Source organism: Tachysurus vachellii, chromosome 22, assembly GCF_030014155.1.
Source record: "Tachysurus vachellii isolate PV-2020 chromosome 22, HZAU_Pvac_v1, whole genome shotgun sequence".
In the NCBI taxonomy this organism is placed as follows: domain Eukaryota; kingdom Metazoa; phylum Chordata; class Actinopteri; order Siluriformes; family Bagridae; genus Tachysurus; species Tachysurus vachellii.
Genome location: NC_083481.1, coordinates 2,767,501 through 2,791,862, shown reverse-complemented (window position 1 = coordinate 2,791,862; position 24,362 = coordinate 2,767,501). Strand labels below are relative to the sequence as shown.

At 40.3% G+C, this 24,362-nt stretch overlaps 1 protein-coding gene across 1 annotated transcript in view; it reads right to left on the bottom strand.

Annotated features, from left to right (window-relative positions):
* Window positions 1–24,362, bottom strand: part of epha8 (eph receptor A8) — a 70,132-nt gene that overhangs the window by 22,112 nt on the left and 23,658 nt on the right. Inside the window, exon 3 of the mRNA XM_060857848.1 lies at window positions 10,300–10,963. Within this exon, the coding sequence (XP_060713831.1) occupies window positions 10,300–10,963 (664 nt within the window). The remainder of the gene's footprint in view (window positions 1–10,299; window positions 10,964–24,362) is intronic.

The window sequence follows — 24,362 nt, the reverse complement described above, 5'->3', positions numbered from 1 at the left end:
CTTTACGCTACAGAGGTCAAGGAGGGAACTCTCAAAGTTAGTGAGGACAGATCTAAATGTGACTTATGACATGTCATTTAATGTCATGTTCCTGTGTCATTTTATAACATTTGTTGACAGTTTTATACGTAAGGTTCTTATGTACTTTTCTGCCAACTTGTTAAAGTAAGATTAATATGTCAATTTTAATATGACACTTGTTGACATAAGGATCTTATGTCATCTTATAACATTTGCTGACATTTTTTATTTAAGGCTTATATGTCATCTTATGGCAAAAAATTAAGACATAAGGTTCTTGGTATCTTATGACACTTGTTTATATAAGATTCTTGTGGTATTTTATCACACCTTTTTACAAGGTTCTTATGTCTGTCTATAACTCTTAAGATTCTTATATAATCATCTGTCATTTGTTGACATGAGGTTCTGATATCATATACACTTGCAAAAAAAGGCTATGTCATTTTCTGACATTCTTGAGTCATCTTATGATACATCTTATATGTCATTTTGTGACAGTTGTGATAAAGATCTTGGGTCTTGACAACATTCTTATGCCATCATCCTATGACATTTGTTGAAATAAGGTCCTTGCAATTTTATGCCATTTGTTAAAATAAGGTTACTATGTCAATTTTAAGAAACTTGTTGACACAAGGCTCTTGTGGAATTTTATGACATTTGTGAACAAGGTTCTTATGCCAGTTTTTGGTTCTTGAGTTCTTATGTCATCATCTACCACATGTTACACTATGACTTCTCCCTGCACTTGATGACATAAGGGTCTTACGTCATCTTGTGTCATTTCATATCACCTGTCGAGACAGGCTTCTTATGCCATCTTATGACAACTGAAATTAGATTCTTATCACCTTCAGATGTCTCATGTTGTCTATTCATACAAATCTAAATCTGTGTGCCTGTGGAGGAGAGAGGAGAATTATCACCTTAGCTACAGGAGAAGTGCATAAAATAGACCATATCTGAAATGTGATCAACTGCCCTGCAAACAGGCCGATATAACCTGCTCCAAATACATTTATTTTCATGTTCACTGAGCACATGAATTAGGATTTATATGTCTGGTGGAAGGGGGGCACGGTGGCTTAGTGGTTAGCACGTTCGCCTCACACCTCCAGGGTTGGGGGTTCGATTCCAGCCTCCACCTTGTGTGTGTGGAGTTTGCATGTTCTCCCCGTGCTTCGGGGGTTTCCTCCGGGTACTCCGGTTTCCTCCGCCGGTCCAAAGACATGCATGGTAGGTTGATTGGCATCTCTGGAAAATTGTCCATAGTCTGTGATTGCGTGTGTGAATGAGAGTGTGTGTGCCCTGCGATGGGTTGGCACTCCGTCCAGAGTGTATCCTGCCTTGATGCCAGATGACGCCTGAGATAGGCACAGGCTCCCCGTGACCCGAGGTAGTTCGGATAAGCGGTAGAAGATGAATGAATGAATGAATGAATGAATGAATGTCTGGTGGATTTACAAACTTTTACAAAAAGGCTGCTTGGACCCTGCACATCTCTGCTATATTATATATTACTGTATATGGTGCTGCCTTTCCTCATTCTTGTACACTTGTTTTAGTAAATCTGAGGGTTTGAAAGGCTCAAAGATTTCACACAAGCTGTAAGATCTGGGATTTTCTGCAGAAGGGCTGATCATAGCCTCTGATTCCTCTCTCTCACTCTCTTTCTTTCTCTCTCTCTCTCTCTCTCTCTCTCTCTCTCCCTCTCTGTCTTTCTCTCTCTCTCTCTCTCTCTCTCTCTCTCTCTCTCTCTCTCTCTCTCTCTCTCTCTCTCTCTCTCTCTCTCTCTCTCTGCTGTTTGGCAGCAGGTCCATCCTGATGCTAATGAAGAAGTTTAATCTACCTGAACGCTCCCCCCATGGGCGTCCTATTTTAATTATGTTATTAAATGTCTCCCGCCAGTGCTAATAAGCTGCATAGCAACACGTCACTTCTCTAAAGAGTCTTGCCGTGTGAAAAAAAAAGGACTTGACTGCAACTATTAGAGCAATCCCTGCCAATATCGCTATTAGGAAAGAAAAATGCTGTGAAGTGGAGCAAATACGCGATTAGACTTTGCCCCAGTGCGCTCAAAGAAACTCAGTCCATTTATCTCCATTTAGTGTCCACTTTTTTTTTTTTTTTAGCCTAACATCTCAAACACATGGACAACACACAGGAGGATTTAATGACTTGTAATAACATGTTTATGTATAAACAAGTTGAAATCAAATTTGTCGTGTTAAATAATGCTCAACTGGAGCAGAAGTTCTATTAAATAATTCAATACGACGTGATGAATCAGAGTCTCTGTGACTGCACAGAGGCACGTCTCAGTTGTTTATTCCACTTATACCACAGCAGATAGCCAACAATTAGTTGCTAATTGCTTTAGTTTGAAAAGACATCATTGGTTGTAAATATGACTACAGAAACATATTACAAGAATACACAATATGATAAAGCAACAATTATTTGTTAACAGTTTTTACACGAGTTTGTTTTCTGGAAGGATCAGGAGAGAAACTGAACAAATTTAGATGACACAACAAATGACTCAAAGCGGTCATGTCTAGCACACATCAGAAAGCCCACTATATATACACAACTACATATACACCACTACAGCCCACTATATATACACCACTACATATACACCACTACAGCCCACTGCACACCACTACATATACACCACTACAGCCCACTATATATACACCACTACATATACACCACTACAGCCCACTATATATACACCACTACATATACACCACTACAGCCCACTATATATACACCACTACATATACACCACTACAGCCCACTATATATACACCACTACATATACACCACTACAGCCCACTGCACACCACTACATATACACCACTACAGCCCACTATACCACTAAAGCCCACTACACACCATTACATGTACACCACTACAGCCCACTACACCACTACATATACACCACTACAGCCCACTACACACCACTAAATATACACCACTACAGCCCACTACACACCACTAAATATACACCACTACAGCCCACTACACCACTACAGCCCACTGCACATCACTAAATATACACCACTACAGCCCACTACACCACTACAGCCCACTGCACATCACTACATATACACCACTACAGCCCACTACACCACAATAGCCCACTACATATACACCACTACATATACACCACAATAGCCCACTACACACCACTACATATATACCACTACAGCCCACTACACCACAATAGCCCACTACATATACACCACTACATATACACCACTACAGCCCACTACACACCACTACATATATACCACTACAGCCCACTACACCACAATAGCCCACTACACACCACTACATATACACCACTACAGCCCACTACACACCACTACATATATACCACTACAGCCCACTACACCACAATAGCCCACTGCACACCACTACATATACACCACTACAGCCCACTACACCACTACATATACACCACTACAGCCCACTACACCACAATAACCCACTACACCACTACAGCCCACTGCACATCACTAAATATACACCACTACAGCCCACTACACCACTACAGCCCACTGCACATCACTACATATACACCACTACAGCCCACTACACCACAATAGCCCACTACATATACACCACTACATATACACCACAATAGCCCACTACACACCACTACATATATACCACTACAGCCCACTACACCACAATAGCCCACTACATATACACCACTACATATACACCACTACAGCCCACTACACACCACTACATATATACCACTACAGCCCACTACACCACAATAGCCCACTACACACCACTACATATACACCACTACAGCCCACTACACACCACTACATATATACCACTACAGCCCACTACACCACAATAGCCCACTGCACACCACTACATATACACCACTACAGCCCACTACACCACTACATATACACCACTACAGCCCACTACACCACAATAACCCACTACACACCACTACAGCCCACTACACACCACTAAATATACACCACTACAGCCCACTACACCACAATAACCCACTACACACCAATAAATATACACCACTACAGCCCACTACACCACTACAGCCCACTGCACATCACTACATATACACCACTACAGCCCACTACACCACTACAGCCCACTGCACATCACTACATATACACCACTACAGCCCACTACACCACTACAGCCCACTACACCACAATAGCCCACTACATATAAATATACTCTACCCATTTCTGATGTGCACTGAGTGATTAAATTGCTTTTCTAGACCAGGTAATCACATGTTATTATTTCTGCAGTCTTTGACTTTCTACATCATGAAAGAAATTGGAAAAAAAAACCCACAGACATAAGTCATAATCTAGGTGACCAGACGGTGGCTGACGTCTTCGCAGTCATTTCCCTTTGGTCCAAAACCTTTCTTCCAGCCATTACAAAAAAATAATATATAAATAAAAATAAAAAATCCACACAGGCAAACACAGGAGTCCATCGCAATAAATTACGAAACAGTAATGAAAAAGATTCTGAATGAACAACCACAGAGGAGTTTTTTTTGTCTGTCTGAGCTGTTATTGTGCAGACAATTCCGACTTGTACTCTGAGAGCTGTGTGTGTGCGTGTGTGTGTGCGTGTGTGTGTGTGTGCGTGTGTGTGTGTGTACGTCTGATTTGACTGACAAGACCAAGCTCCGTCTGGTTGAGATAAAATTCATTCCTTTATCAGAAAAAAGCCCCCCCCACCTTCCCATTTTCACCAGCGTCACCCTCCACCTCTACACCTCTTACCGCCGGCCGACACATTAAACCTGCGCTTTTGCACAACAGTGAAGTCGCACGACGGAGCTTCAATATCGTCAACAAAAACCTTCAGCATACAGTCCGGTGGCTAAAAATGTAGCAGATTACAATAAGAATACAATAAACATTAATTAAATAGTTAATTACTAGATCTATTAACTACTAATTAATGATGATTAATCGGTTAAAGAAACAGTCAACAACACTGAACTTAACTAAATGGACAAAAAGTATTAAAATACAATAAAAAATCATTGTGTAATAAATCTAATAAAGAATTGTTGCTAATTTGTTGGGGAGCGAGAGAAAGTTGCTTGTTCATGCAAACGAGTTTTAATGCTTTTATACCACATCAGTTTACCAACGATGTGGTATATGAACGATGCTGTTTTACTCACTCATCATTCATTCATTTTCTACCGCTTATCCGAACTACCTCGGGTCACGGGGAGCCTGTGCCTATCTCAGGCGTCATCGGGCATCAAGGCAGGATACACCCTGGACGGAGTGCCAACCCATCGCAGGGCACACACACACTCTCATTCACTCACGCACTCACACACTACGGACAATTTTCCAGAGATGCCAATCAACCTACCATGCATGTCTTTGGACCGGGGGAGGAAACCGGAGTACCCGGAGGAAACCCCCGAGGCACGGGGAGAACATGCAAACTCCACACACACAAGGCGGAGGTGGGAATCGAACCCCCAACCCTGGAGGTGTGAGGCGAACGTGCTAACCACTAAGCCATCGTGCCCCCACGACCATATATTGTCGTTGTTTTCTTTACACTACAGTGCTGTAGTGTTTCCTCCGGGTACTCCGGTTTCCTCCCCCGGTCCAAAGACATGCATGGTAGGTTGATTGGCATCTCTGGAAAATTGTCCGTAGTGTGTGATTGCGTGAGTGAATGAGTGTGTGTGTGTGCCCTGCGATGGGTTGGCACTCCGTCCAGGGTGTATCCTGCCTTGATGCCGGATGACGCCTGAGATCTCCGTGCTCCCCGTGACCCGAGGTAGTTCGGATTAGCAGTAGAAGATGAATGAATGAATGAAACACCCAAAATTACAAGCCTCTCGTCTTACATTTTACTGTAACAGTTAAAACAAAGTTTGAATGAAGTAAAAAAAGTTTGTATACGCTTGTTCAGGCGGCTTAACTATTATAACAGTTGAGTCTGTCAGCAGTCTTAAAAGTTTACGTCCCCACTGACTTGCTCCACTTTAATGTAGTTGAATGAGGCTCATTTGTCATGTCATAAGTGGCAGCGAAGATGCAGGAGCAGGTAGGAAGTTTATTAAAGTCACAGGCTCCCCGTGACCCGAGGTAGTTCGGATAAGCGGTAGAAAATGAATGAATGAATGAATGAATGAATAAATGGTCGTCATTCTCGTCACTGTAGAGCTTGTCGCCTGGTGTTAAAATTAATTAATACTTCAAAGGAGTCCTAATCAACACGGAAAATAATGTTAGTCATAATTAGTATCAGAGTTTAGCCTATTACATTTATGTCTTACACACAATGCTTGCTGAGACATGAATAAGTCTCATTACCTCAAAAGGTTTTTCTTTTAATAAACACAATGTTATCATATCAATAATCGCAGAAGACTCTGAATATAAAACTTTATATCCTGTGGTCTGGGAGCTGAATTTGTTGGGATGAGGCCAAAGATTTAAGTTCGCGCCGGTGTTTCTCGAGTCCATGTTGATGATCGAGTGTCTTCCTCATGTCTCACTCCACAGTAGTGTTAATATGAAGCTCGTATGAAAGTAGACAAGTGTATGATTATCAACAGAGAGACAAACACAAATCTAAACACACTGAAAGAACAACAGAGTCTTGACTCGTTTTAGATCCGACTCACAGACACAACATCATTCGTTTATTTAAACTGATTGAAAACGTCCCAGAAGACGATTCTGCTAAAAAAAGGTTAATTCATTTATCCGTTTATCTCATTAAATTGTTACTCTTTTTTTTTCACAACACAGTCAGGGAATTGATAGAATATATAAAATAATAAATAACGACTGTTTTGTGAATAGTGTCTGTAAATCCTGCAGGTTAATATAAAGAAAAAAAACAATAATCTCAGACAATATTATATTTTATATTATAGTATGTCTATGTCACAGAAGAATTACTTTTTTTAGAGATTATACTATTGTAATTAGAATTTTTTTTATCACAGAGTAAGACTATGGCATTTTTCCATATTACCATGAGGTCATTGTACTGTATGGTGCATCATGAGATACTTTTCAGTTCACTAGGGTTATAAAGAGTGATGATTTTTATCACAGGTTTCCTGTCAGCTTCATCTCTCTCACTAGTCTCCTCTGATCTCTCAACAAACCGTCCCTCTCGAGAAAGATTTTTGTGTATAAACGCTACAGTCTGTTGTGTGTGGAATTCCAAGAGCAGGAGATGAACAGTTTCCCAAAATACTCCAAAAACCTTCATGTCACGATCCCTGAGACGATATGTTGTTTTCAGATGTGAATGTTTCCTGAAGCTCTTTACCTGCATCTGCATACTTCATTATTTATGAGTAAATACTAACATTATTAACATTTATAACATGCACTAATGGCTGATTAGATAACAGACAGACAGACAGACAGACAGACAGATAGATAGATAGATAGATAGATAGATAGATAGATAGATAGATAGATAGATAGATAGATAGATAGATAGAACAGGCAAAAAGACAAACGGACAGATGGACGGACGGAAGGACAGACAGTCAGATAGATAGATAGATAGATAGATAGATAGATAGATAGATAGATAGATAGATAGATAGATAGATAGAACAGGCAAAAAGACAAACGGATGGACGGATGGATGGAAGGACAGACAGACAGACAGACAGACAGACAGACAGACAGATAGATAGATAGATAGATAGATAGATAGATAGATAGATAGATAGATAGATAGATAGATAGATAGATAGATAGATAGATAGATAGATAGATAGATAGATAGAACAGACAGACAGACAGACAGACAGACAGACAGACAGATAGATAGATAGATAGATAGATAGATAGATAGATAGATAGATAGATAGATAGATAGATAGATAGATAGATAGAACAGGCAAAAAGACAAACGAATGGACGGATGGATGGAAGGACAGACAGACAGACAGACAGACAGACAGACAGACAGATAGATAGATAGATAGATAGATAGATAGATAGATAGATAGATAGATAGATAGATAGATAGATAGACAGACAAATAGACAGACAGACAGACAGACAGACAGATAGATAGATAGATAGATAGATAGATAGATAGATAGATAGATAGATAGATAGATAGATAGATAGATAGATAGATAGATAGATAGATAGATAGAGAAGACAGGCAGACAGACAGGCAGACAGACAGGCAGACAGGCAGTTGTTTATACGTTTTTGTTGATGGATCTGTCTCATGTGCCCGTGTTAGTATGCTATAGATATTTATTTCCACTATAATAAGTGTTTAAACTGCATTCAGATGATTATGCAAACACACCCCAGGTGTTCTGACCCTTTTAAAACATGCATTATGCAAAAGCCTCTCACATTAACGTGCCAAAAATCACAAACACCGGAGTGAGTCTCAGGCACAAATTAGTAACCTAAAGCGCAGTCATTTAGCGATGAACAATTTTATGCATTACATTAGAATATGAATAGAATTTACACCACGAGTGAAGTATTATATAAACTATAATAAGTGTTTAAACTGCATTCAGATGATTATGCAAAATATAGTTTATATTATATTTTAAAACTAACTTAACTCTAAAACTTTTAGAAAGCAGTCGTGTGCTGATGGACTGTAGTATACTGTAGTGTGTGTCTGTCTGTGTGTGTGTGTGTTTTGAATAAATATACCCTAATTAATGTACTTTATTCAATCTAACATTTTAGTATGCAGATTTGTCAATAAATAAATAAATAAATAAATAAATAAATAAATAAATAAATAAATACAGCAAAACACATGACCATAATTTTTAATGTCTTAATACAATGTTTTATTGAAAAATTAAATTATTTAAATAATGTTCATTATTATTAAGTTTCATTAACTGCATATGGAGCTTGTGTGAAATTTGTTCCTATAGAAATAAGATAATAAGATTAATAACAACACCTTCTGACCAATCAGAATCCAGAATTCATCAGCATGGTGTGTCTGACTTTAATCGTCTTCTTTTCAGCCAATCAAGACGTTTAATGTTAAAAAAAAAAACTTTTAACCAAGCCCTTAAATATGAATGAAAAATAAAATAATTAACACCTTATTTTCATTGTTAGCGGGTTAATAAACCCTACCAATGCCATCCTTTTCCGCCGAGCTCGATCTGATTGGATAAATCTGTGTTTACAAGCTTTTATGAATAAGTCAGGTGGTGAGAGGCAGGCGAACATGTGTGGAGGAGTGTAAGTGGGTTAAATCAAGTCGCTAAGTGAAGTGGATTTGACAAGGCTCCCCAGCACCCGATGAGCATGTACTGACTCATCCGCTTTGAAATGGATATTTCCCCTCGCTGTGTTTTTTTTTTTCTTCATCCAGCCCGGAAAAGCGAGGTGGCGTGACACGAAGAGGACACCGACTCTATGCTCTGTTTTGAGCAGCATTTTAAAAAGCACTTGCTTTGTGCATGATGACATTGAGGCCTTGTGTGTAGGACTGGGAGTAAAGCGGAATTAACATACACACACTCACACACACACACGTGCAATTAAAGGACAGTTAAGAGTTTTCAGGGAATTTTAAAATACTGTTTGTGATATTCATATGTTGGGTATTTGTGTAAAGGGTGCCAATAGTTTTGTTATTGACTGTCTTTCTGAATTTTTTTCTTAATCTGCTTTAGGGTAGCAGAGTTTCTTTCTTTTCCTCACAGTCTTTCATACTCTCTCTCTCTCTCTCTCTCTCTCTCTCTCTCTCACACACACACACACACGTACACACACACAGACACAGACACACACACATACACACACACATACACACATACACATACACACACATACACACACACACACATACACACACACACACACACACACACACACACACACACACACACACACACACACACACACAGACACACACATACACATACACACACACACACATACACACACACACACACACACACACACACACACACACACACACATACACACACACACACACACACACACACACACACATACCATGGAGTTTGATGTGCTTTCCTTTGCTTCCAAATTGCCATAAATTTCCACTGAATGTCAATACCATCAATCCCAGTGTGCTACTGATTCTTGTCACAAAGGTGTGATGAAATATTTGATACTTGGATAAATATAAAAGATAAAATATTAACATTAATAGAAATTTGCAAATCGCCTATGCAATTGGTGAAAAAAAAATGTGCTTAAAAATCAATCCACTTACCAATGCAAGCCTCTCGGTGTTCCTCGAAGCCGGCACTGCACACACACCGTCCAATAGGAACGAGCCACTCCCCCTCAGCGCTGCAGTACATCTTGGGTGTGTCCTTTTCCTCTGCGTGATCCACGCACTGACCTCTGACCTCCACCAAGGACGAGGAATCCGCCCCCGTCACCACATCAGTGAACACAGCCAGATTTCTCGCCAGGCCTGAGCATTTCTTGTAGTAAACTCGAACCGAGACGATGGCGATGCAGGCCCCGATGTCCTGAAAGGCTAAGTAGAAGCCACGTTTGCTAAGAGGCCCGACGCCGCGCACCTCGGTGTTCAGCTTGAGTCTCCTCACTCCCAGGTCCACGGTGGTGAAGCTCTCGTCGGCTGCGATGGTGTCGATCTTGGAGAACTGGTTCTCTCGCAGGCTGGTTCCTACGTCACGCTCTGTCTCGCAGTAGTGGAGGTTGAAGGTCTCTTTGCACGTGCCTAGAACGCCCGGCATGCTGTTACAGTCACGAAGCGTGAACTTGATCTCCACGTAAACTCGGTGAGCACCACTGCGCTGGATCCATTTGGTACGGAGCCAGTTGTTCTGGCTGGGGCTCATGACATTGCACACCTGGTACGTATGAATGGGGCTGAAGTATTCGTCCATTTCGTTAATTGCGTCCCACTGCCAAAAAAGGAGGAGGATGTTATACAGTTGGCTACACCACTAATGGCATGCATTATATTTGCACTACAAACGGATGGAAAACAGAATGTTCACTTCGGGTTAAAAAGCGTTGTGCAGTTTGTATTTTTCTGCAATTCAACAGCAACCAACAATCCTGGGCATGCTCATGTTCTTAAAGTGTAAACAATAAAAATGGATGGATGGATGGATGGATGGATGGATAGACGGATGCATTTGTGAATGCATGGTCGAAAGCCTGGGTGGATAATTAGTCATCTAAGGATGAACAAAGGAGGATAAGTTGGACTGGTGGATGGATGAGTGAACGGATGGATGATTGAAAGAATGGATGAATGGATGGTATTAATGCTAGATAAATGGATGTTTGTAAAAATGGATGATTAATCAATCAATGGATTCATGAAATGATAGATGGATGAATGGATGGATGGATGGATGGATGGATGGATGGATGGATGGATGGATGGATAGGTGGATGGATTGGTGAATGGGTGGATGATTAGTTGAATGGTTGATCACTGAATGATCAGTGATTAGTTTTTTTAGCATCTAAGTGGATGGATGGTTGATTGGATGGATGCATCAGCTGTGTGTGTATGTATGTGTGTGTGTGTGTTTTGAGTGTGTGTGTGTTGTCTGCAGTTGACACTTCCACAGTACCACATCTTTAAAACTTCACCAGTGAAATCTCCAAAGCTAAACCAGGCCCAGATCCACCCTCAATGACGACAGCTGTCCAGAAACGAATCGTCAACTCAAGAACTCATCGCCAGTTTTATGGCCTGAGGGCAATCAGCTCAGTTCTCTCGGCTAGCTCATGAAATAATAACGACGAAGGCCAGTCGAAGGCTAGCTGCACTTTGAAAAGACCTCGAGCTGGACCATATGGGACAGAGCATCCATCAAGCTGGCTTTCATCACCAGGACCACTGCACACACTGTAGATTGTTCACCGGCAAGAAACAAGATTGGAGGGGTAATTAATCGCTGAGAGTTGTTGGTGTATGGGGCAAACCGGGGCTTAGGGAATTTGTTGTGGATATAGCATGGATCAGTATGGGCAAAATCTGAAAAATATACAATGAGCTAAAATATATGGTGTTCTATTGAGAAGAGAGGATGTGTGTGTGTGTGTGTGTGTGTGTGTGTGTGTGTGTGTGTGTGTGTGTATGTGTGTGATAAGCAGCAGGATCAGGTAATTAAAATGACTTAAACATGAAAATAATCTAGTATATGAATAATAATCAGTATCCCTGTGTGAATCTGAGGTAAAAAATAAAACATAAAACAAAATCTGAAGTGAACCTTATATGAACCCAAACCTGCTTAAAACACAGGGGGAAAAAATCAGATCTCAGCGGTGTTCCTCATCCTCAGCCACATCACTCCAGATCCTAACTAGAGGTACATACGAGACTGGTTTTTAATCCCACTCACTATTTCTTCTCATATAATCATATAATCAAATCAGATTTATTTCTGAGGTTCATTTTCAGTTCCATCCCTAAATCAATTCTTTAAATTAAAGTAACATATATCATTAATGGAATTTCCGGAACGTTCCACAACATTAACATATTACTAAAAACTGAAGGAAAAATAAAAAACATGTAACATTTTATTTTTAAATTCATAGGTATTGTTGCGGGGGTCACGGTGGCTTAGTGGTTAGCACGTTCGCCTCACACCTCCACGGTTGGGGGTTCGATTCCCGCCTCCGCCTTGTGTGTGTGGAGTTTGCATGTTCTCCCCGTGCCTCGGGGTTTTCCTCCGGGTACTCCGGTTTCCTCCCCCGGTCCAAAGACATGCATGGTAGGTTGATTGGCTTCTCTGGAAAATTGTCCGTAGTGTGTGATTGTGTGAGTGAATGAGAGTGTGTGTGTGCCCTGCGATGGGTTGGCACTCCGTCCAGGGTGTATCCTGCCTTGATGCCCGATGACGCCTGAGATAGGCACAGGCTCCCCGTGACCCGAGGTAGTTCGGATAAGCGGTAGAAGATGAATGAATGAATGAAAAAGGTATTGTTGCATGGGGAATTCTAACAGCCAGGGAGTTTTATTCCTTATATACTTTATTTAAAAAAAACTGTTTTAAACCTTGAGATTGATTTTTTTTTTTTTTTTCAATTAATAAAGTGAATCAAATATACCAGATGAAATCTTATGGAAAATAATCCACAGAGTGTGAGATGCAGCGTCATTATTAAAAAAAAAAAAAAAAAAACGCTTTAAAAAATGACACGAAAGGACGCAGTGCTAAGTACTCAATAAAACTCTGGGTATCACAGCTACAAAAACTATCAATACATCACCTCCTGAAAGTTCAGCAGTAATTAAACCTGTTTATAAATGGCACAGACCAATAACAGCCGCGAGCGTCGCTCTTGATCGATCCCTCGCAGAATCCTTAGAGAAACATTCTCAGGTATCATACAGTTGTTTGAAATGACAGTTTCCATATTCCATATTGTTTTTTTGTTTTTATGTTTTTTTTTTTCACCCTTGATCTAGGATCCAATGCGCTGAGGAAATGAAAAGGGAAATCTATTGAGAGGAATTATTAAAGTTGAAGTTTGACAAAAGCATTGCGGTAATCAGAGAACTCATTCAGTCATGTTGTGAAGCCAGCTGTGATGTGCTATTAACATCCTCCCTGAAAGGCTGGGAGTATCCATCTGAGAAAATAGAACTATATATATATATATATATATATATATATATATATATATATATATATATATATATATAAATATATATATAATAATCATCGCTGTCGGGCGGAAACCTCGTATGTCCAAATTTGGTCAATTTCATATTTTTTCACATATCGATGCTATTGGTCAGTCCCCACATGGGTCTGTTATTTTTACAAGTTATTAACCAATCTAAAGTCTTGAAAATAGCTTGAGCGCAAATCTCATAACTCCATTGGACACTTCAACTGTCCACCTCTTCCTCACTCCGTGGGAGAGCTTCACGGCATATTTCTCCTCAAGAAGAGTCGCAACGAATCAACACGTCTTCTGAGGTAAATGTCTTCAAAACACTGGGCTCAAAGAAAAAAAAATCTTGACCCCCGCTAGTTCTGGTGCTCATCTGAGGACAGGAATTTAGCGCAAGACAATCCACTGCAACACGGACTAAACCCTGTGTACTGCAGATAAGGTACAGCGTTTTTTTAATTTCCTGAAAAATAACAGTTTTGGAGATACGAGGATTCCGCCTGACAGCGACGATATGTAATATCGAGTCTGTTGATTCAGCTCCTTTCGGAAATAAGTAGTCGGAGGGAAAAGAGTTTCTGGATTTCGGACATTCAAAGAGAACGCCGACTACGTGTGGTGTTTGATACGCAATTGTAAGACTGTATCTGACTGTAGAAAGGACGTTATTCATAATAACACTCTCTGGTGTTTATAACAGTTTATAATCGCACCCTCAAGTGTCACCCAAATGAGGATGAGGTTCACTTTTGAGTCTGGTTTCTCTCAAGGTTTCTTCTTCTCCCATCTGAGGGAGTTTTTCCTCACCACTGTCGCCTCAGTCACCTCAGACTTGTTCATTGGAGATAAATACAAACACATTTAAATATAAGTCTAATATTAATCTTGAAATTTACAGTATAATATTTCTTATGTTCTGTATGTCAATTGATATAAGCGCTTTACAAATAAAATTTTACTGAATTGAATAAAACACACGGGGGTCACTGTGGCTTAGTGGTTATCACGTTCGCCTCACACCTCCAGGGTTGGGGGTTCGATTCCCGCCTCCACCTTGTGTGTGTGGAGTTTGCATGTTCTCCCCGTGCCTCGGGGGTTTCCTCCAGGTACTCCGGTTTCCTCCCCCGGTCCAAAGACATGCATGGTAGGTTGATTGGCATCTCTGGAAAATTGTCCGTAGTGTGTGATTGCGAGAGTGAATGAGAGTGTGTGTGTGTGTCCTGTGATGGGTTGGCACTCTGTTCAGTGTGTATCCTGCCTTGATGCCCGATGACGCCTGAGATAGGCACAGGCTCCCCGTGACCCGAGGTAGTTCGGATAAGCGGTAGAAAATGAATGAATGAATGAAACACCCAAAATTACGAGCCTGTCATCTTACATTTTACTGTATCAGTTAAAACAATGTTTGAATGAAGTAAAAAAAGTTTGTATACGCTTGTTCAGGCTGCTTAACTATTATAACAGTTGAGTCTGTCAGCAGTCTTCAAAGTTTACATCCCCACTGACTTGCTCCACTTTAATGTAGTGGAATGAGGCTCATTTGTCACGTCATAAGTGGCAGCGAAGATGCAGGAGCAGGTAGGAAGTTTATTAAAGTCAGCAAAACGATCCCGAATGAGAACCGAGCAAGAGTAAACAGACACTTTAGAAAGACCGCAATGGAAACTGAAGGTATTCTTTCACAGAGTCAAACAATGGGTTTATGGACACAAATCAGGAAGTGTTAGTGAAAACAGGTGAGACTCTTCATGACAAAACAACCAGTGATAGTAGAAAGGTGGAGTCAGGAAGTGAACTGAAACAAAACACAGAACGACGACGTGGAAGAGTATTGTGGAGTATCATTAAGGTGTAATTACTCAAAACCGTCTTAATTCATGCATTAATTAAATAAAGATTTAACATAAAACACATAACATGCAACAACGACTAACAAAGACAGATACAAAAGGGCAGGTATGTATACAGCAACACATTAGGAACAACAAAAACAGGTGACAACTACGGTGGCCGAGAAGTGCGAAACACATTAACAAATCCAAAAACAAATGAACAAATCCCAAAACACAACGACAAGTCAGACAACCCGGAAAAGGTAGGTATCGTTTGTGAATGGAAACTTACCGATCATCGGACGAGACACCTGTCATTCACCTGTATATCTTGAATGACAGGTGTCTTGTACGATGATCGGTACGTTACCAATCACAAACTATACCAACCTTTTCCGGGTTGTCTGATTCGTTGCATGAAACACATTAACAAATCCAAAAAAGTAGGTATAGTTTGTGATTGTAACACGTACCGATCATCGGACGAGACACCTGTCACTCAAGGTATACATGAAGTTCAACAGTCTGACGCAGGGAAAAGTTGGAATGTGTGTGTAAAGTGTACAAAATGTATTGTCCTTACTGTGGATTACTGTGGATTAATTCTATTTTCTTATATTTAAACGGAGAACTTTACACATTACACATAAGATTCCATACCTGTGTATCTTGAATGACAAGTGTCTTGTTCGATGATCGGTAAGTTTCCATTCACAAACGATACCTACCGTTTCATTGTTGTCTGACTTGTCGTTGTGTTTTCGGATTTGTTAATGTGTTTTCGGATTTGTTGTTTTGTTTTCGAATTTATAGACAACACCGTAGACAACACTGTAGGAAAACACATGACTTTAAGCAAGAAAAAAGACCTGTCAGTACCCCCTCTGGTGGTCTGGCAGGGAATTGACCCAGTAGATCCTAACACTAAAGTACTAGCTTTGAGAATGCAACTGCACTTTACTTGATGTATAAAAAAAAAAAAAAACGTGGATTCATCTTTGATATTTCTAACAAGCCTGTACGTACTTTGTACTCCATGTGTGTAGTCATGTGTAATTCTGTGTATTTGTGTACTGCCTTCGTTTTGCACACTTACACATGATTACTTTCAAACCTTCCAAGTGTTGAAATGTTTCTGAGTTTAATTCACTCGGTTTGCCCTGGAGAAATGATTAAGGTGCATCCTGACTCGTCACCTTGGTGATAATGCTTACAATTTACCGCAACACTTCATCGGAATGCATAAACTGTTTCTGTTGACCGAAGACGCTTATAAAACAAGTATAAAAGAAGTCAGAAAGTCCGGCCGAGGTTCCTTGAGATCCAATTTCAGATTAAGGAGCTGGCAAGTGAATGAAATTCTTTAGAATGTGTTTAAACAGCAGCAGAATGTGGGACATAATGGCTGGAGGTCTTTGGGTGGCGTTGGTTGTGATGACACGCCGACATGTCAACATACAGTAGTAAATGCCTCCTAAGATACCTCAGAATTTAAACCCCATAAACTCCTGGATTAATATCAGCTTTCAATATTAATATTCTTTAATACATTTAAATAAATTACATTTCTGTTGCATTTCATCATGTTTTAAGTAACATAAGTCATTTGGAAAATATTACTCTGAATATTGTGACGTTTGCTTGATTTTGTGTTTCTGCTGTCGTAAAATCACAAAATCCTGGAGAGACCGTCCATCCATCCATCCATCCATCCATCCATCTATCCATCCGTCCATCCATCCATCCATCCATCCATCTATCCATCTATCCATCCATCCATCTATCCATCCATCCATCCATCCATCCATCCATCCATCCATTTATCCATAACAATCTATATGTTCATACCTCCATTCATCATTCAATCCATCATTCCATCCATCCATCCATCCATCCATTTATCCATCGATCCATCTATCCATTAATGAACCAACATGTTTATCCATCCATCCATCCAGCCATTGATCCATCCATCCATCCATCCATCCATCCATCCATCCATCCATCCATCCATCCATCCATTTATCCATAACAAGCTATATGTTCATCCCTCCATTCATCATTCAATCCATCCATCCATCCATCCATCCATCCATCCATTTATCCATCAATCCATCTATCCATTAATGAACCAACATGTTTATCCATCCATCCATCCATCTATCCATCTCTCCAACCATCCATCCATCCATCCATCCATCCATCTATCCACAAACCAATGTGATCATCCATCCATCCATCCATCCATCCATCCATTAGCAAATCAATATGTTCGTCCCTCCACCTATGATTCCATCCATCCATCCATGCATCCATCCATTCATCCATCCACCCTTTCATCAAACAAACCATCCATCCATCCATCCATCCACAAACCAATGTGATCATCCATCCATCCATCCATCAGCAAACCAATATGTTCATCCCTCCACCTATGATTCCATCCATCCATCCATCCATCCACCCATTCATCAAACACCCCATCCATGTATCTATATTCATCTAGACAGCATCTTCATTAAATCTAATTTCTCATTACTATGGTGTCAAAAGTCAAGTAAAAGTGGTGAGAGAGAAAAATGCTTGTTGTTTTTAGAAGCTAACAGTGACATCAGAACCTGACTGTTATGTATTGTGTCTGAGATCCTCCATGTCCCACTGAAACATCAGCATGGGACACATCGCTAACTCACAGGACTAACAAAAGAACAATCTAGCAGCAGATTCACAAATACATCAACACAAACCTATTTTAGGGTGGAGATTTCCTCTAACCACGATTCTTCTGTCTGTCATCATAACCTCTGCCTTCCAATGTATTCAGATTCAGATAACTCACATCTAAAACATTACCAAATGGCTCGTCTACTCTGAGTGGCTAATTTACAAATAATTATCCACTCGAATCGCAGTTTAACAAGCCTTTATAAAAGATTCCTGTGCAAGCAGAACAGCAGGCCGGCATCTGCTTCCCGACCCAGCAGACACTATATGAGTGACATTTGCCTAACATCTCTCTTCTTCACTACACCGCCGAGTTACCAATCACAAATATTTACTCAAGCGTCTGCAGGTCCGGAGTTAAACGTTGGAGAGAAAGTGGCGACCTCACAGTGACAGCTCACTAAGACGAGGCTGTTTCAGAGAGATAAGTGCGTGCCTCGTTCCTCCAGTGCTTGCTTGGTAATTACCCAAGAAGGAAGAAAGAAGTGATTGTACGAAGCAGTTATCGAGGTTTAACAGATGTGGATAGAAATCTGGATGTAGCGTATTTGCACTCTTAAAAATAAAGGTGCCGAACTGTACTTTGCTTTGTCGGTGGCGTGCTAGCAACGAGAAGCTTTTGTGCCTTTAATACAGTGTATTTATTTTACCTTAGAGTCTATTTAAGGTACATATCTGGACCTTGAGGACCATTACTCTAAAAGCTAATTAAATATGATGTGTATAACATCACATGTATGTTCTTCTGTAGAAAATTAAAAACCATACAGCTCTTATGCTAAAACGCAGACTTTATTTGGTATCGTTATTTCTTAAAGTGAGTCCTATATTTTGGTTCCTTCCTAATATTGAGCATAATATACAGTAGAGGCTCTATTCAGATACCGTACCAAAACGTTCATAAGCTTTAAGGGTTCTTTGGTTTTCTCTCTGGATCAAACACCCAGAAACAGGTAGAACACAGTTTCCCCAAGAGCGTAAACTATTCTACGTAAGAACTCTTTAAGGATTCAAATACATTTACTGTACAGATGTTTGTACTGGACCTTGTTCATTATTGTTATGTTCTTTTGTGGTGGATCCACTTGGTGTGAGGAAGGATGGAATGCCACACACACACACACACACACACACACACACACACACACACACACAGGGATAGTTCACCTTAGACACAAAGAGCAGCATGTGTCTGGGAAGTAGGATGTAATTGAAGGAAACCCAGATTAAACCCATGTGGACACAAGGAGAACTCGGGACAAACAGGAAGTCAAGCTTAGAATCCAACCAAAGACCTTGAGCTGTGAGACAGCTATTCACCACCTCTCCACCACTGTAGAATGCTAGGTCTTTAATTCATTTTGATCAAGAGTAATTAAAATATAAGTAACACTATTTAATGATGTAGTTTCATTGTGGTCTTCCAAATACTCATTAAAAAATCTTCCATTGTCTCTGATAACAATCAGTCATTTATGCAAGCAACAAACCCATCCATCCATCCACCCACCCACCCATCCATCCATCCATCCATCCATCCATCCATCCATCCATCCATCCATCCACCCACCCATCCATCCATCCATCCATCCATCCATCCATCCATCCATCCATCCATCAACCAAATAATGTGTGTGTACATCCATCCATCCATGGATCAATCCACGGCCCTATTAATTTAACAGTTAATCAATAATCACTTTATCCTTTCATCCATCCATCCATCCATTGATCTGTGCATGAAATCAATCAATCAATCAGCCAACCAATCAATCAACCAATCAATCAATCAATCAATCAATCAACCAATCAATCAATCAATCAATCAATCAATCAATCAATCAATTCCCTATGTGTTAAGATTTTTTCCCAATTAATAATCCCTTATATGGGCATACTGAAGTGTATTTCCTCTTGTTGTCTGCATCCCTTGTCTTTTTCTCTAAGTTTATGTTTATCGTTCTCTCTCTGCATCCATTTGTGTAAACTTTTTTGAAATAAAATACAAAAGTAATATTAAAGTTTGTTATTATTACCCAACCTGGTTACAGAGAATCACATTACATCTACGGTGCCACACATGATCCGAGAGGTACAAAGGGCACAGGAAAGTCTGACAACATGACAAAATGCCATGACAAGGGATGATGACATCCATATCATCTCACTCTTAGAAGCCATTTGTCACTGCTCCACGCGCCTGTCTTATCAGCTCTATCGATTGGCGAGAAAGGAGAGGAGCCGAAAATGAACTTGTCACGGCAAAAACAGGAGGCAGATGGGAAAATAATGAAGTTGTCCACTGCGGGCTGTCAGGAGTGGCAGCTGGCAGCGAGTGGAGCTGGGTGCCGAGGGCAGTGCCGAGGCGCCGGCACTCGCTCCCTTACCAACTGGACAGAAAAGATCTTCCTCATTGTGAGTTCACGAAGGAGCATAAATTATTCAGGATGGCCTGGAGGAAAGTGAAGATCCACAACAATAGACTCGGAGACAGTTTTGTAACGCTGTCTGTGTCCTATCATGGAGGGTTGCTGGGAATTTTATTCACGCTTATAAAACACTGGTAACACTGCACAAGGGCAGGGCTCATAAGGCTGCATGGCACCTCGATAACCCTATATAAGTGACATTAACCTGCATAAGCGTTCATAAAGTCTTGTTTTGAAAATTAAGTTGACATAACACCTGAGGTAAGTGACAGATTTCTGATGATGACGTCCCAGGGATATGTCCATTCATATTAGGCTAGGACACCAATGTATGCTTGTATTAATGACATAAACCTACATTAGCATTTATAAAGGCTTGTTTCCATATAGATCAATTCTCAATTTTGACATCAAGTTGATATAACACCATAACACCATAACATAAGAAGTGACAGCTTTCTGCTGATGCACAGTTGCTATACAGCTAAATATACATTCATATAGTTCTACGATACCTTTATAAGTATATATAAGTTGCATAAATCTACTTTTATTCATTATATTTAGAAAGGGCCATTTTAATATGTCATTTCTCATAAAATCAAGGTTTATGAGACAAGTGACATAGATTTCCATCAACATAAGTTTGTTATAATGCTTTAAATCATAAATTTAATTGTATGTAGCCCTGTGAACATTCCCTTTTATTCTTCAGCATTTTATTCTAACGTTACTAGGGTAATATCCAAAGGGTAGCTCATAAGCCTCTCATGACAAATGATATAAATCTATATTAATACGTACTTTATAAATCCTTATTGCAACATATGTGTCAGGTCTCATAGAGTCGATTTTACATAACACCTGTGGCAAGTGACATCATTTTCTGTTTATTACGATGCTTTTTAGATTCACACTATAGGATCACAGGCTGTTTAGCATTACATGTCACCTACATAAGCTTCCTAATATAAATGACATAAACCTGTGTTGTCATTCATAAAGGTTTCTTTCAATATATGTGAGAGCTCAAGTCAATTTTGATATCAAGTTGCCTTAACACATGAGGCAGGTGACATAGATTTAACTGTTGACATAAGGTTGTTATAATGCTTCCAAGACTGAACACTCATTAAACTGTCATGTAGCTTGAAAATGAAAATATTTCTTACGTAAAAAATTCCATGAAATTACAACACTAATGTTTTAAATTAAACTTGTTTATAAAGTCTTACGACAGCTATTAAAAGTATGTCTGTTTTCTGCACTCTGACGCGTCATAGTCAGGACATGAAGTGTCATAAGTTTGTTATGTCAACGAAAGTCGTCACGTAGGTGTTGTCAATAATAAAACAGCTAATATGACATCTGATGTCTGTTGGTATAAGGTTTTATAAATATTTATGCAGGGTTTATGTAGGGTATATGAGGGTTCAATGTAACCCCATGACCTTTTGTGCAGAACGTTTTGTTTTTATCAGTTGCGACTTGATATTTACGTGGAAATGATTTTGAATTGACAGGAAACAGGAAAATAAGTCCCGACAAGAGCCACACTCATGTCTTCTCCAGCGTTTGCTCGATCTCGTCGGCTTCAAATCCACAGCACACTCTTCGATAAGCCCACTCTTACATGACAGGGCGTCCTGGATTTCACACTCAAGGTGCCATTTGAATCCAATTTTAATCCGTCTTCCGGTGCTTTTACTTTGATTTCTTCCCCTTTGCTTGTTGCTGTCAGGTGTCTGTTTTGTGTGTGTGTGTGTGTGTGTGTGTGTGTGTATCTGCCATACTGCCAGCACCAGGTTGTTTATGTGTTTCTGCCATAAATGGAATGAAATCAGATCAACGTGACGGCCCGAGGAACAGGGAGGTCCAGACGCCGTGACACTAATCTCTTTGGAGGTCTCTTATCAGCTGTTAGGGGTGGATGACAGCATTTGCCCTCTGACAGCTTCGCCTCGTTCTTTCCTGTGCTGTTAAAACATACACTTCAGCCAAACCTGGATGCTCCTAATACCTTAAAAGCAGTCCAAGTGCTTCAGTAAATATCGTTAAGCTGAATTCTCAAAAAAAGAAAAAAACAACCATCCTTCATTCCATCACAAATGTAAACACTTATAGCTGCATCCCAAATAGTACCACACACTATGCAGTAGTGCAGGGGTGTCAAACTCAGGTGTAATTATATTTGGCCCGTGAGATCATATCAAATGTGCGTTACAGCTGGCTAGCCGCATGCTCCGCTAATACTACAAATCCCAGAATGCCTTGCTACTGTATTGATGCGTAGTCACGAACAGCAAGCGCCCCTCATTCTCTGTTGACAGTCGTTAACAACCGTGTTACAGTCACATCGGGCAAGTTAACTCCACCCTCCACAAAAATGGCCAAACGAAAGATGGACAATAGGAGCTTTCAAGACAAGAGGGAGGCAGATGATCTGTTCACGAATATAAAGGACAGACCTGTTTGTCTTGTGTGCTAACGGAGCTAAACGTGTCTGTAATGAAAGAATATAACATAAAAAGACACTAGTCAAAAAGTTGGATTTTCATTGAATGAAATGATTATTTTTGGTTGTTTTGTTGTTGGTTTTGAAAAAGATCCACTTCAAAAAGGAGCTTAAAATGATCCAGTGAGAGACATCATTTATTTTATTTATTTAAATAAGAAATGAACACCACTGATGTGTCTCTCACTCGCTCACTCACTCACTCACTCATTTTCTACCGCTTATCCGAACTACCTCAGGTCACGGGGAGCCTGTGCCTATCTCAGGCGTCATCGGGCATCAAGGCAGGACACACCCTGGACGGAGTGCCAACCCATCACAGGGCACACACAACCCATCACAGGGCACACACACCCATCACAGGGCACACACACACACTCATTCACTCACACAATCACACACTACGGACAATTTTCCAGAGATGCCAATCAACCTACCATGCATGTCTTTGGACCGGGGGAGGAAACCGGAGTACCCGGAGGAAACCCCCGAGGCACGGGGAGAACATGCAAACTCCACACACACAAGGCGGAGGCGGGAATCGAACCCCCAACCCTGGAGGTGTGAGGCGAACGTGCTAACCACTAAGCCACCGTGCCCCCCACTGATGTGTCTTTTATTTCAAATTTCATTCCTGATGTGTTTGTAATATCAAGCTCTGGTTGTTCCAAATCCTGTGTTCAAGCAAAACTAAAGTTTGTTTCCGTATGAAAAAGGTTGAACATTACACATCAGTTGCAGTTCATTTTTCAATAAATATTCAGTTTGGCCAGTGACTTTATCTCAGTTTTATATTTTGGCCCACTGTGAATTGAGTTTGAGGCCCCTGATCTAGTGTATGATTGCTAGAAAAGCTCTAGAAGAATACTAAATTAGAAAAAATGTTGAAAAATAAATCACACGTCATTTCGTCCACCGGAGTCTCGTCGACCATCTTGTAGCCCCGCCCACTTCTGCTACGTGAGTAGCGAAGTGTACAACATTCACCCTTCCACATTTTTGTGTTGAAAATAAAGAATTCTTGCACTTCATCTTCTAGTTTTCAGTGTTAACACTGTTTATATTCCACTACACTATTTATACTACTCAATCTTGTAGTGAATAAGAATAAGAATGAGATTCGGGACGCACTTAGTAAAAAAAACAAACTAAA